At 51.1% G+C, this 15,530-nt stretch overlaps 1 protein-coding gene across 1 annotated transcript in view; it reads left to right on the forward strand.

The window, feature by feature from the left end:
* Grk3 (G protein-coupled receptor kinase 3) overlaps positions 1-15,530 on the forward strand; it is an 88,643-nt gene that overhangs the window by 16,192 nt on the left and 56,921 nt on the right. Inside the window, exon 2 of the mRNA XM_051161724.1 lies at positions 9,483-9,559. Coding sequence (XP_051017681.1) covers positions 9,483-9,559 — 77 coding nt within the window. The remainder of the gene's footprint in view (positions 1-9,482; positions 9,560-15,530) is intronic.

Genomic DNA, 15,530 nt, shown 5'->3' on the forward strand with positions numbered 1-15,530 from the left:
TCACCCCACGTGAAAGCCACCCCCTCACCCCAGCCTGGTTTGTCTGCTAGCAGCGTCTGGCCATTCTCTCCCTCCACCCCCTTCCCCCCTTGGGTTATTAAGAAACACACCCAGGCAGAGGCACCTTTTCGCTGCTAGCTTATTCTGCAACCATCACAAGAGCTAGTAACTCTCTTTGGATACAAATTACTTCAGATGTTCAGTCAAGCCACAGGGGAATCACCCTCTCCCTCCCCCAACCCCTGTGACAAGGTCCTCCAACCTCCAAAGTGCCAGGATTACAGGCGTGTGCCACCACACACAGTTCTTTTAGATTAATGTTCTCTTTAAATCTCCTTTTTAAAAAAAAAAAAAAAAAAAAAAGACCTATTCATTTTATGTGACTGCGTGGTTGGCTGTGTATATGTGTGCACCACGGGCATGCCTGGTGCCCTCTGAGGTTAGAAGAGGGTGATGGGTGGGTCCCCTGGAACTGAGGTGACAGACAGTGGTGAGCCACCACATGGGAACCTCGGGACCTCACCGAGAGCAGCAGGTGTGCTTAACGCCAGCTGTCTCCAGCCCTTGCTTTCCTGTTCTTGGCTTGTAAAGAGCCGCCTTCACATGTTCTGGATTCAGGCCGAGGCTTATCCTTCACCCTCTTGGGTTCCAATGGCAAAAGGGAAGTGTTGACGTCGATGGCCTCAGGGTCCCCTAGGGCTCCCAGCTTTGTGTTCTCGTATGCAGCTGTGGAGGCCAGAATCGTGTCCAGTGTCGGCCTGGGTCACTATTCCTTTGTGTTTCGGTACTGGGTCTCACTGGCAGGTTCCAGGGCTCTGTCTCTGCTGCCCCCGGGGACAGGGGACAGGTGTGTGCTGCTGGCCGGCGTGTTATGTGGGTTCTGGGAATCTGAGCTCAGGTGCTCACACCATTTAACTGCACCAGGCCTGTGCCTCACGCTCTACTCTGGTGTCTGATGTCTTTGTTTTTTGTTTTTGTTTTTTTCTTTTTTTTTTTTCTTTTTTGAGACAGGGTTTCTCTGTGTAGTCTTGGCTGTCCTGGACTCACTTTGTAGACCAGGCTGGCCTCGAACTCACAGCGATCCACCTGCCTCTGCCTCCTGAGTGCTGGGATTACAGGCGTGCGCCACCACGCTTGGCTTGATGTCTTCATTTTAATCCCTGAGGGTAAAGACTTTTTGTACTTTTCTTTGGGAATTTCTGTGGTTCCATTAAGCCACTTTCTCCGAGGCAGTAATTAAACATGAGAAATATTGAAGATGCAAGCAGGAAACGAGGTCATAAGCGTAGAACAGGTTTCTGGTGGTTAGAAGGGAAATTGGACTTTTAAATAAAAGATAATTGTATTGCATTGAAAACTCCAATGTGTAAGTGGATCAGACTCTGAGACTCTTGCCTTTATACGAGGCCGACTCAGAAGTCTCAGCACAGTGAATAAGGCAGGACTCGAGAGTCAGGATGGGGTCAATGCTAGGCTGGGGAGTGTGCTCACTGTAGGAGCCTAGAATGTTCCTGGGCCAGCGTCTGGAGGTGTCGGAGGTGGTGTGCGAGACACTGAATCCAATGCATTCCATAGTTCATCAAAGAAGAAAAGGTTCAGTCTTCCAAAGGCCAAGATGTCTTTGTTTACTGCCCCAAAACAGCAAGTGACAGGCAGTGCAGTCCCTGTGTGGAGGTGAGCACGGTCCCTCCCTCAGGGCAGAGTTTGACAACTTGAGAAATGCGCATATGCTGGTCTAGCCCCACTCTGAAATTACTCCCTGCGCCCTGTTTGGAAACCTCATCGCTAGTTAGCAGCTCCAAAGGATGACCCTTTCCCTTGAGCTGGAGGGTCCCCTCTGCCTCTCCCTGCAGTTTCCGAAGCTATGGCTGAGCTGCAGCAAGCCTCCGGCCAGCCGCGTGAGAAATTGACAGAAAGCCCAACCGGCAGAGCGGAGGAGAGAGAGCCAGGAGCAGTTTTCACATCTCAGCAGCTGGCTGCTGAGGGACAGCCACTGTGGGTCAGGGGGCAGAGGACAGGTGTTTGTGGTAATGACACAGAGCATGGAGCCCCTGCAGGCAGAGGAGGAGGAGGAAACACCGCAGCCGCAGCCCACAGGAGTGCAGCTGCATGGAAGCCTGCATTAAAGAGCTATGGCAAATGTTTCAGGGGGGAGGAAAAAACCCCTCTGGTGGGGCAGGTTGTGGCCTCAGATTAGGCAGTCCTCCTCCCCCCACCCTCCAGAAGCTTGACACCTACTAGAAAAACATTGACAAGTTGAGTTTAATCAAGCTTCAGAAATCAACCCTTTAAAGACACCAAGCAATTTCCAGATGAACTTTCAACTCCGAGAAACTGTTTGAATAAGCTGCCATAATTTCCTTTCTAGTTACTGTGAGAAATTACTCCAAAAAAAGCAAGTCAGGGAAGAAAGATTTATTTCAATTATTTTTTTATTTTGTTTTTGTTTTATTAATTAATTAATAATTTGTTCACTTTACATCCTGGTTGTGGCCCCATCCCTCCTCACCTCCCAGTCCCACCCTCCTTCCCTTTACCCCAGCCCTCTTCCCACATTCCTCAGAAAAGGGGAGCCCCACTTCCAACGCACCCCAGCTCATCAAATTGCATCAGGGCCGAGCTTGTCCTCTTCCCCTGCAGCCTGGCAAAGCAGTCTCGCCAAGTGGAAGGGATCAGATATTTTAATTCTTAAATCTAGGTTTTGTAGCTATCATGGCACAGCAGTCACGGTGGCAGGAAGTTGGAGCAGCCGTGTCCACGGACAAGAGCGGTGAGAACATGGATCTTGTGTGCTTACACGACTGAGAACACGGATCCTGTGTGCTTACATGACTGAGAACACACGACTTCTCCTCCTGCGTAGCATTCACACGTCAAGCCCAGGGAATGGTGCTGCCCACATTTAGGCTGGGTAGCACAAGCGAGGTGATCCCCCACAGGCATTTCCAGCGACCAGTCCCTCAGTGAAAGCCTCTTCCGGGTGACTGTCGATAGAGCCTCCTAATAGTAATATATGATAACTTGAATATACAGAAAAACCAAATAATAAAATACTCCCCTCAGAGTGGGCAAAGTATCTGAAGAGATGTTCTATCACAGGAGGCCCACCAGTGGCCCATAAGGTACTTAGCATGTTTATTGTCTGCTCCGGTTAACTTACTGTCCAGGCCCACACAGAGGCCAGAACACGGACACTCTTTACGGTGCATGTGTGGTATTAGCTCCACGTGGGAAACAGGAACTCATGCCTGCATTCTTGGAATCACGAGTAAGCGAGTCATGTGGTATTTTCAGTCCAAGATTCCCTTCAGCAATACCGGAAAAGGCGCACGTGCAGCCCGTGCGACAACAGCCCAACATGAAGACTGTACCCTGCATGATTCCATGTGGAATCATGGAATTTCTAGGGGCCACAAGGCACAAAGATGCGTGGCCGATAGATGGCTAGCCTCCGCCGGGAGCAGACTTAAGTCACCAGTAGGCACAGGGATCCTCTTGGCACAGACGGGGAAAGTGTTTTAGGAGGGGTCAAGGTGGCAGACTGTGTATTTATTAAACACAAGTCAGGCAGGTGAGATGGCTCAGCAGGTAAAGACATTCACTGCCAAGCCTGGTGACCTGAGTTTGAGCCTTGGAGCCCACGTTGTAGAACTGACTCTGATGGGTTGTCCTCTGACCCCTATACCCATGCTGTGGCATGCACACGTGTTGTACATGTACACACACACACACACACACACACACACACACACACACACACACACACTAAGTAAAACATGGAAAATAATTAAAAACCTTCCTACCTGCATTCCCATAGCTAAGAGACTCCAGCTCAAAAAGCTTTGAAGAAAAGGAGCTGATGAGAAACACGAATTCAATGGCAGGATAATCTACTTAAACTGACCCACATTTGTAGTTAGAGTCCGTGCAAACTCTCCACATAATTCAATTAAAAGAGAATAGGGAAGCAAGGTCCAACTGTGTGCTGTGGGCCAGAAACTCACCCGGGCAGGCAAAACAGATATTTAGTGGAATCCCACACAGACACCAGTCAAAGGAAACTTGCAGCGGCCTGTCAGCCTTCGATGAAACAGGCAGAAGAACCAAGGCGTCAAGAGGAAAAGCTTCATAGTGATGGGGACCCTGATTAACTGAGGCACAGCAGCCCCTGCTCATGGGACTGGTTGGGCTATAAAACAATGCAAATAGCATCGAAAGCAGACACAGACAGAGTCAGGATAAAGTTTGAGAGTTCTGCATCCCCGCCCCAGCAACTTACGGAAAAAAAAACAAAACAGGAACTCGGTGATACCAAAATCTGGAAAAACGTAAGTGCCCCCCCCCGCCCCCCCGTTTAGCTCACCCTGACCCAGTGAGCGTTTGCTTCTTCCAAGAGCAACGTGCGCGCGTTCTGCTCACATGTCCACAGAAGACTCAAAAGTGGGTTACATGCCAGGGAGCCAAGCAAAGAACTGTTTCTGCGTGTGCTTTCCAGACACCAAAGAATTAAGCCAGAATCAATAGCTGGCAGGCACCTGACATCTCTCAGGAGCTCAGAAATAAGCAACACGAACGTAAATAAATTGCAGAGCGAGGAACAAGTATCCAGGGAAATTAAAAAGCCATGTGAGTGGGGAGAAAAATTAAAGCAGGTGTGTCAGTCGCTGTGCGAGGCAGTTACGTCAATGGCCAGAGGGAACTCGGTAACTGCCAAGCTACCTCAGAAAGAATTCAGGTCATCGGAGTAACTAGCAAAGGAGCAAGGAAAACCAGACCACATGGTGCTTCTGTGAGGGGCCGGGCGGGGCAAAAGCAGACCTGCTCTGTAGGCTCCACAGAGGCTCCGGGATGACTCAGTGAGAGCCAACGGTCTTGTCACACAATAGTGAACTGTTAGGCATGATACGTCTTTTGTGCACAGAGATCAGCCTGAAGTGAACACTGTGGCTGACAGGGGAGCTACAAGTCAGAAACCATTTCTTTTTGAAATTATTATTTTGCTATTTTAAGCTACGTGCCGGTGCACAGAGTCTAACAGAGAACCTCGGATACCCTGGACCTGGGGTCGTGGGTGTTTGTGAGGCACCTGCGTGAGTCCTGGGAACTTGAACCCTCAGCGGCGTTTGCAAGAGCAGCCGGTTCTAACCACTGAGCCGTCTCTCCAGCTCCAAAGCCTCTGGAACTTCTAAAGGAAATCACAGATGGCCCTGGAGGTGTGAGGGACTGCGAAGCATGGATTGCCCATCAAAGAACTGATCGATAAATTGGAAGCCTTCAGCTAAGTTGGTATCAGAAGGCCTCCGTGAGGAATGAGGAGGAGATGCTGGGGGCCAATCTGGCGGAAATCATAGAGTCACAGAGACACTCGGCTGCATTTTCTTCCAGGTTACGCAAAGGAGTCTTTCATTCAACAGCCAGTCAACAAATAGCCCAGTGAAAAGGTAGGAGACTCCTCAGAAAAGCTGATGTATTGATTCCAGTCAGCAGTGCTTTGCCTGCGTGTATGCCTGCATGCCAGAAGAGGGCATCAGATGACATTAGAGATGGTTGTAAGCCACCATGTGGTTGCTGGGAATTGAACTCAGGACCTCCGGAAGAGCAGCCAGTGTTCTTAACCTCTGAGCCATCTCTCCAGCCCTCCAGTCAGCACGTATGGACGTGCTGAATATCCTTGCTCACGAGAGAAGAGTTAAAACACAAACCGAAACAAGATCTTCCACACACGGCAAGGTGGCTAAACGTTGGAGAGACTAACCTAAGTGTTGGCAAGGTGGAGGGGCAGCTCGGAACATCGCACATTGTCAGTGGGAGTGTGGGGCTATCGGAGCTCACGGGACTGTGCAGCTCCTTGATGGATGACAGAATTTACCAGCTCCCTTCCCACATCAATATTTCTCCATAGGAGATGACAACCGTGTCCTTACAATGCCTTGGACATGGATATTTAGAGTATCTTTATTCATAACAGTCCCAAATTGGTGACGACACAAATGTCCACCACCAAGGGGAAGAGGTCAGCAAACCACGTGCTATTCCTGCAGCGGCAGACGCTGGGGTAAGACCACAGACTCACAGTGTGGAGTGTGGGAGCAGCCCCTGGGCTGAGGGAAAAAGCGAGCACAGCAGACAGCCATGGATGCAGGCCGATGGATGCAGGCCCCAGTCTTGACCCACGTGCGGCATGTGACCTGTGTGGAGGGCCCCTAGGTGCCCGGACTCCAGAATCTGGGGAGGCCTTTCCACTTTCTGGGGCTGAATGAAAACGCTGGGTTCTCTTGGTAGGACAAGGAGTTACATGGTGTGTGTGCCTGTCCAAGGCTCACCTAACAGTCCCAGCAAGGAGTTACATGGTGTGTGTGCCTGTCCAAGGCTCACCTAACAGTCCCAGCAAGATAGGAATTTCAATAGCAACTTATGTATCAAATATTATATATCAGAAATGTGCCTTTTAAAGCTTTTTTTTTTTTTTTTTCCACAAAGTAATTCTGGCCCAGCAAGGAGCTCAGTGGGTAAAGTGCCGACAAGCCCACAAGGTAGAAGGGAATCGAACCCCAGAGGTTGTCCTCCGGCCTCCATGCTTGCACTGTGTGTACTGACACACGCTAAGTGCAAAGTACAGAAATAGCTTGTACACTCACTGCCGGCGGCTGGTGAACAGGATTTCACTCCATTTGATTCAGGGCTCCGGGGCACACATCCTGAAGAGTGCGAGTGTCTCCACTTTCAGTCTCTGTCCCCGTTTCATCTTTATCTTTTTAATGCATATGTTCACTTTACACCCTGATCATTGCCTCTTTCTGAGCTCTGCTGCTGCCTTCTGCTCCAGCGCGTTGTTGTGTCCTGGCTGTGCGCCTTTTGTAACCAGCTCCAGCGCATTGTTGTGTCCTGACTGTGCGCCTTTTGTAACCAGCTCCAGCGCGTTGTTGTGTCCTGACTGTGCGTCTTTTGTAACCAGCTCCAGCGCGTTGTTGTGTCCTGACTGTGCGCCTTTTGTAACCAGCTCCAGCGCGTTGTTGTGTCCTGACTGTGCGCCTTTTGTAACCAGCTCCAGCGCGTTGTTGTGTCCTGACTGTGCGCCTTTTGTAACCAGCTCCAGCGCGTTGTTGTGTCCTGACTGTGCGCCTTTTGTAACCAGCTCCAGCATCTTACTCCTCCTCCTGACAGAAGCGTGCTGGCTGCCCTCCATTCTGTGCTGTTCCATATAAGTTGTTTCTTGTTTCCTGTGAAAGTCCCCGAGGGGTCCTGATGGGCTCAGATTGACTTTGTAATGGAATTTGGCAGATCTTCAGATGTTCCCAGTGTTCAGGATTTCTGTTCAGAGACGCAGTGCGTCTCCCCACTCCTTGGTTTCTATCTATGTGATTTATAGTTTCCCCCATAAATGTCTTGTTTGCAACTTGGAAGGTTTTAATTTCAAGGCATTTCAGGTTTTTAATTTGATTGTAACTAGGACTCTTCGCTTTTCATCACTTTTTGAATTGGTGGTGGATGGAAAGGACTTCAGAACACACTAATCCTGTGCCTGGGAGTCTTCTGGTTTTGCTTTAGGGAGAGACTGATAAGCAGGATTTTCTGTATGTGCATGCCCGGGGCTGTACGGGGGTATGCACATGATTGTGTGTGTGTGTGTGTGTGTGTGTGTGTGTGTGTGTAGGGTACTGTGTGGGGGTATGCACATGGTGTGTGTGTGTGTGTGTGTGTGTAGGGTACTGTGTGGGGGTGTAGGGTACTGTGTGGGGGTATGCACATGGTGTGTGTGTGTGTGTGTGTGTGTGTGTGTAGGGTTCTGTGTGGGGGTATGCACATGGTGTGTGTGTGTGTGTGTGTGTGTGTGTGTATAGTTCTCTGTGGGGTATCATTGGCTTTTATGTACATATCCGGGGCTATTTGGGGTATGTGTGATTGAATGGGGCTGTGTGGGGAGTATGTACGTGCATGCATAGGGCTGTGTGTGTGGGGTGTGTGTGTGTGTGTGTGTGTGTGTGTGTGTTTGTGAAACTGTGTGGGTATGTGTGCAGGCATGGAGCTGTTTGGGGAATATGTGTGCATGTATGAGGCTGTGGACCCTCTCCCACCCCCTCCCACTCCTAGCCCTGTGGACCACAGCTGACCTCTGTGACTGAAAAAGAGAAACTACTCTCCTTCGATGTCCGGGTTGGGAGTGGGGGGGGGGGTGGGTGTGGATGTGGGAAGGTGGGGGGCGTTCTTTGTTCAACGACTCCCCTCTCAGAGGGTTTTAACAGGGTCGTATTTCATCCCTGGGCTTCTGGTGATCCTGCTCCTTCCCGCTGCCCCAGCGCACCTTTAACCACAGCTTGCTTTACTCACAGCCCTGCTCCATGTCTTGACAAGCTGCTCATCTGTCACGCTTTGATCTTTCTGCTGTCTGTAAGCTGGGAGGACGAGGGAGCGATCTCCACGCCCCAGCCTGAATGCTGTGCCACCCTGAGATCTTTTCCCATCCTAGTTCAGCCTCACTTGAGTTTGGGGGACGCAGCACCCGTTTGCCGGAATGCAATGTGAATGGTCATTCGCCCAGCCCCCAAGGCAGCCACTGGGCGTGGCCTCTGCTGGGTGCGTGCTTTGGGCCTTCTGGATGTCTGCTGGAATGAATGGCTTATTAAGTTCTGATAATAATAGCGTCTTCGGGCTTCTCCCACCTCTAGGTCCACACTCTCCTAAGTTCTTCTGCAAACTGGTTCATCAGGCAGCATAGTCAGGTAGCCATAGCATGACCTTCGTCCCCAGCGACGACTCCTCTCTACTTTGGCTACTCTTTTGGGTCTGTGTGACTAAGTGCTTTACGGAGGAAGGGGAGGCTTATGTCGATTTATAGTTTGAGGGATTGTGATGTCTAGTTTTATGTTAACTTGACACAAGCCAGGAGGAAAACTCTGCTGAGAAGATGCCTCCCTAAGATTCAGCTATGATTGACAGGGGATGGCCCAGCCATTGTGGGTGGGTCCACTCCTGGGCTGGTGGTCCTCAGTTCTATAAGAAAGCAGGCTGAGCAAGCCAGTGAGCAGCACTCCTCCACGGCCTCTGCATCAGCTCCTGTCTCCAGGCTCCTGCCCTGCTTGAGTTCCTGTCCTGACTCCCTCTGATGTGGAAGCCTAAGCCTATTTGGGTTTGTTTAATCCTTCCTCCCCAACTTGCTTTTGGTCGTGGTGTTTATCACAGCAATGGTAACCCACCTAAGACAGGGGTACAGTGTGTCATGGCATGAAGACGTGGTGGCAGGAGAGGTTTGTTGCTGTGGCCGCCAGAGCCCAATGCTACTGACTCACATCTGGGCCAACCTCATACAGCCTGCAGTCAGGCAGTAAGTGAGGCTCTCGGCAACCCTCTCCCTCCAGCTAGATCCCATCTCCGGAGTGTCCCCAGCCTCCCCCAGTGCCACCAGCTGGGGCTGAGTGTGCAAACACTGGAGCACGTGCAGGGCTCTGCACACCCACGCCCTAACAGCCACTCTTCTCTTGCAGTATCCGGAGTGTGATGCAGAGATATCTTGCAGAGAGAAACGAAATAACCTTTGACAAGATTTTCAATCAGAAAATTGGTGAGTCCTGTCCTTTTCATCTGGTACTGTCATGGCGGCAGCGGTGGTGGCAGCGGCGGTATGTGGTGATGCCACAGTGACCTCTGCGTGCTGTCCTTACACAGTGTAGCGCTGAAGAGGGGACTGAAAGAACCGCATGGTTCAGTTCACACTCGCGTATCTTCCCTGTAATGCATCATGGGAATGAGCTATTTGGGATCAGATGGTTTAAGCTTTAAGGTCATGGTGTGTGTGTGTGTGTGTGTGTGTCTGTGAGTGTGTGAATGTGTGTGTGAGTGTGTGTCTGTGTATGAGTGTGTGTGTGTCTGTGAGTGTGTGAATGAGTGTCTGTGTGTGTGTGTCTGTGTGTGAGTGTGTGTGAATGTGAGTGTATCTGTGTGTGTGTATGTGAATGTGTGTGAGTATGTGTGTGGGTATCTGTCTGAAGTCAGAGTGTAACAACACCACAACCAGGAGGGAAGACAGCCCCCCCGCCCCCCTACAGGTAAGGAGCATTGGTATTGGTTCTGGAGCTGCCTCCAGAACCGTCAGGCGTGCTTTTTGTGTCTGAGCTGTGGACTTCCTGGATGTTTCGCATAGAGGGAGAATTGCCCTGCATGGACCCTGTGGTCTCTGTGTGTGTCTCTTTCTCTGCCTCCATCTCTGCCTCCCCCCAACCTTGTGTGTGTGCAGCCATTCGTTCTCCTTAGAGGTACACAAGAGTGGAGTCCCCGGGTTATGTGGTAAATTCACATTACACTTTTGAAGAAAGCATCCGGTTCCCTTCGATAGCAGCTGCACTGTTGCATATGCCTGCTCCTGGCTGCACTGTTGCACGTGCCTGCCCCTGGCTGCTCTGTTGGCTGCACTGTTGCACGTGCCTGCCCCTGGCTGCTCTGTTGGCTGCACTGTTGCATGTGCCTGCCTCTGGCTGCTCTGTTGGCTGCACTGTTGCACGTGCCTGCCTCTGGCTGCTCTGTTGGCTGCACTGTTGCATGTGCCTGCCTCTGGCTGCTCTGTTGGCTGCACTGTTGCACGTGTCTGCCCCGGGCTGCTCTGTTGGTTGCACTGTTGCACGTGGGCTGCACTGTTGCACATGTCTGCCCCTGGCTGCTCTCTGTCTGTTGAGTAGCAACCTTCTCACTGTGGGCTTTACTTCTCTTTTCCTCACAGTTAATGACATTGAGGGTGTTTGTATAAATTGGTCATTTCTTCTGGGTTTATGGTGTGCCTGTGTGTGGACATGTGTGTGTATGTATGTGTATGCATTTGTGTGTGCGTGTGCTCCTGTGTGTGTCCTGTGTCCTGTGTGTGCTCCTGTGTGTATGTGTGTAGACCTATGTGTATATGTGTATGCACTTGTGTGTGTACCTGCGTGTGTTTATATGTGTATATGTACATGTGTGTGCATATGTGTGCATGTGTGTATTTGCACTTGTGTGTGTGCTCCTGTGTGTGTGCACTTGTGTGTGCTTCTGTGTGTGTACCTGTGTGTGGCTATACGTATGAACCTGTATGCGTGTATATGTGTGTACCTGTGTGTGTCTATATGTGTGTACCTGTGTGTGTCTATATGTGTGTACCTGTGTGTGTCTATATGTGTGTATGTACCTACATGTGTGCATGTGTGTATACCTGTGTGTATGTGTGTATGCACTTGTGTGTGTGCTCCTCTGTGTATGTACCTGTGCGTCTCTGTGTGTGTGTGGACCTGTGAATGTGTGTGTGGTCCTGTGTGTATGTGGACCTGTGTATGCCTGTTTGTTCTCCTGTGTGTTTGTGTGTATATGGGGGTGTGTGCTGATGCATCTGTGGTACATTTGTGGTATGTATGTAAGTGCATGTGGAGGCTAGTCTAAATCCTGTCTGAATAATCAGTTTTACTCCTTTCCTCCTAATTTTGTGTCTTTTTTGTTTTTATTTTCCCATAATTCTTAATTACTTTTAATGTTCCTCTCCATTGTCTTAGCATAACTTAAAATAACATTTATCTAGAAAGAATAGATAAATTGCACTTGATTCTCGGAGCCCAGGGATAAGAATTAAGCTGTGAGAACAACAGCGAGCATTTCTTGATTTAAAAAAGAACAAACGTGTGCAAAACCGGGGCCACATCTCATAACAGCGTTTTGAAAACAAGAGCATTGCTGAAGCATCCCTGTGGAGACAGATTCATCCTGGGTCGTACTCTAGGAAGTGTGATGGCCGCACAGAACCACCGGGATGTTGAAAAGTATAGATACCAGCAACCAAGATATCCTGGGGGCCTGCCATGTGGCTCAGTGGGTGAGGAACTTGCCTCTAAAGCAGGAAGCCCTGGGCTCGGCCCCCCACACAAACCGGGTGTGGTGTTGCACACCTGCAATCTCAGTGTGAACCCAGCACTTGGGAGGAGGGAGGGCAGAAGTTGAAGGACAGCCTTGGCTACGTAACGAACTGGAGGCTAGCTTGGGCTCCACAAGACACTGTCTGCAAACAAAACAGTTTGGAATTCATGGCTGTCAGTCTTAATAGGCAAAGCTACCCATCTGTTTTGTGGCTCATACAATGACTGTGATGCCTTGTGCCTTAAAGCAAAATAGACGTGTCGAATCTGCGTTTATAGCTTCTGTCTGGAGGCAACGGAGCAGTCTGCATGTGACCCCAGGGTGGCATCTGTACCTATGACCGCCCTTGCTTGCGTCCCCACTCTCCCTGGACCGGCCCTCTCCTGACAGGTCCCTTCCCCATGCCATGGGCACAGTGCCCTCTATCTCAGAGTCACCTTCTGCTTCAGGAGAGGAAAGACTAGGGTCCCCGCTTTGATCCGGCATACATGGCATCCATGATGCTGGCCCTGTGGGGCTTCCCTGAGGGAAGGGAGCGTTAAAAAAATCTCTTTGAGCTTTCTGATGGCAGGACTGCACACTCAGCTAAGTGTTTCTAAGTGGATTTTCAGTGGAAAGGGCTACAGGGTAGCAGGCAGGAGAGCCCCGGGGGAACCTGGGCTGGTTACAGTCACACAGTCCTCAGTTCTCATTTCAGACAAAGTTGTTACACAGAGGACTACACTGAGGAGGAAAAAGAGCCACTGTTTACAAGCTGGCAAAGGGGGTCTTGGCAGTCCCTCTGTCAGCCTGGGGTCAGATATGGGACTGCTACCTGCCCTCACCCCCACGGCCTCTGTAGCCCTGGGAACTGGGGACAGAGCAGAGGTCTGAGGTGAAAGCCTACAGAAGGCCATATCCATCTGACAGGAAAAGGTGGTTGTCTTCTCCTCGAGCCATCACGCAAGCCCTCGGAACAGCCGTGATCGTCACTGCCCGGAGGAAGGTTGAGGGAAGGTCTGGTTTAGTGCGTCAGGCATCTGCTACACTGGTGCCTCCTCATCCCTGGGACCATAGCAACGCGTGAACAACCCTGGGTCCCTGGCCTTTGACCCATGACTCACAGGCTGGCAAAGCCACCTGCATTGTTTTAAAAGGTAGATTTCCCTGTGACCAGCACTGCTTGAGCTCAGGCTACAGCCTCGTCCTCAGCCCCCACTGCCAGCCTCCTCTGTGGCTCACCCCCTAGAGAGTCATGCTGCCCCTGCTGCCACTGAGCTAACCTCAGGCACCATGGCCCCTGCCCCATCTCCATATGCAGCCAAACCAGGAAATATCACATAGGAGCCGAGGCCGAAGCTCACTTGGTAGCGTGCTTTCCTCCAATGTATGGAGCCCTGTGTGAACCCACCACACGCACACCCAGCACACACAGGGTACACAGACACGCACTTGGTCCATGTAGGCACATACATGTGCAGTCAAGAGTGTACACACATGCTCAGCTCACACAACACACTCCCAGGCACAGCACTAGCGAGTGACCTGTACATATAGCTCACACACGTGTGTTCAGCATAGTGCACACACACGGGTGCATGTGCCCACATGCACTCACACCTCTGGCTCTTTGCACTCCTTCTATGAGTGTTGATGACTCTGCCGTCCTCCAGCCACCACCCAGGACCCCACAGTCTGTCTGGTGATGGACGCATCTGTCCTGTCACCCTGCCTGCCATCACCCTTCTGCATGCTATCACTGTAGCCTACACCATTACCCCCTCTCCAAGATGTCCCAGGACCTCTCTAACTGGTGGTCCTACTTTTACCTTACTTTTATTCCCTTCTCGACCGTCCAGGTGCACCATACCACGTAATCATGCTGTGCCTCTGACCAGGGCAGAGATATGCTGGACTCTGCAATTGGGCCAGCAAAACAGCCTCAGCCATTTTGTTCTCTCTGATGTCACTGTTCCCGTCTGCTCCCTCTGTATTCTCTTCCTTTCTCCGGACTCCTGAGAAGTGACTTCCACCTCCACCCTCAGCAGAGCTCTGCTCACAATCTTATTTCTGTGTTTAAAGACAGTTGCTGTCCACGATGGCAGCTTCTACACTCATGGGGCTCCGGAAGATGCGGACTGAGGACACAGCTAAGCAAATCACATTTGTGCTGAATGCTGCCAACTTTTCCTGGTCCTTGTTCCCCAAACACTACTTACTGAAGAACTGTCATCTTTCACAGCGTTTTCACATCAGGAATGACGAGGGGATGGAAAGATGGGGCAATAATGGGAGGATGGTGGGAGGACGGTGGGAGGAGGATAAGAGGAGGTGGGAGGACGGTGGGAGGAGGATGAGAGGATGGTGGGAGGACGGTGGGAGGAGGATGAGAGGATGGTGGGATGATGGTGGGAGGAGGATGAGAGGATGGTGGGAGGATGGTGGGAGGAGGATGAGAGGATGGTGGGAGGATGGTGGGAGGAGGATGAGAGGAGGTGGGAGGACGGTGGGAGGAGGATGAGAGGATGGTGGGATGATGGTGGGAGGAGGATGAGAGGATGGTGGGATGATGGTGGGAGGAGGATGAGAGGATGGTGGGAGGAGGATGAGAGGATGGTGGGATGATGGTGGGAGGAGGATGAGAGGATGAGAGGATGGTGGGAGGAGGATGAGAGGACGGTGGGAGGAGGATGAGAGGATGGTGGGGGGAGGATGAGAGGATGGTGGGAGGAGGAGGATGAGAGGATGGTGGGAGGAGGATGAGAGGACGGTGGGAGGATGGGAAGATGGGAAGATGATGGGTTTAAGCTTCAAACTTTTCCAAACCTACTTTGAGGTTCTTTAATTCTTACACCTCCCTTCCAACCCACCTACCCTAGATAGGAGAGAAAAGAGGTTAATGGGAACAGGAGAAGTAGACCTTTTTGGGCTCAGTTCCTGGGAGCGATTCCCCTTGCGTAGTCGGCAGGATTTCAGCAGACCAGCAATTCCACCAAAGTTGCTGCTGGAACCCGGAGCCCCAAAGCACTCTCTGGAGCGGTTCTCTCTGGGAGCATCTCAAGGTGGAGTGATGGACAGCCAAACAATACCAAGACCCAACAAGCCCCGCCTCCTGTTTTGGCCTCATATATAATCTCTCGGAGTCTGTACTAAGATGTGTTTCAGCTGGCAAAAACCAAGCCCCAGCATGAGGTGGTTCATCTTCTAGTGGATAAACATCACCTGTTCTCTCACATGTCCGTTCCCCATTCCATACTTAGGATCAAAACAAAATCATGTTTACATCCACTACAGACGGGAGGATGGTGGGAGCATACGATGACAGGAGGATGGGAGGAGGGGGAGGATGGTGAGAGGATGTGAGAATGGTGGGAGGATGGGAGGATGGTGGGAGGATGGGGGGAGGATGGGAGGATGGTGGGAGGATGGGGGGAGGATGGTGGGAGGATGGGGGGAGGATAGGCCCTTGGATATCTCAGGACTGGGAACCTGGGTTTTTTCCAATGCCAACTACTTCATAGAACTGCCTGCAGCCCTTCTTCTCTGAGCATCCATTGGCACTTTTGGCATTCACTCTGTGTGTGTGTGTGTGTGTGTGTGTGTGTGTGTGTGTGTGTTGCTCCTTGGGACTGTTGGTGAAGGAATTGAATTCCCAGTGTGGACCTTTAGCTTAGCTCAGGGCTGAG

The sequence above is a fragment of the Acomys russatus genome, chromosome 19 (genome assembly GCF_903995435.1).
Source record: "Acomys russatus chromosome 19, mAcoRus1.1, whole genome shotgun sequence".
Taxonomy (NCBI): Eukaryota; Metazoa; Chordata; class Mammalia; order Rodentia; family Muridae; genus Acomys; species Acomys russatus.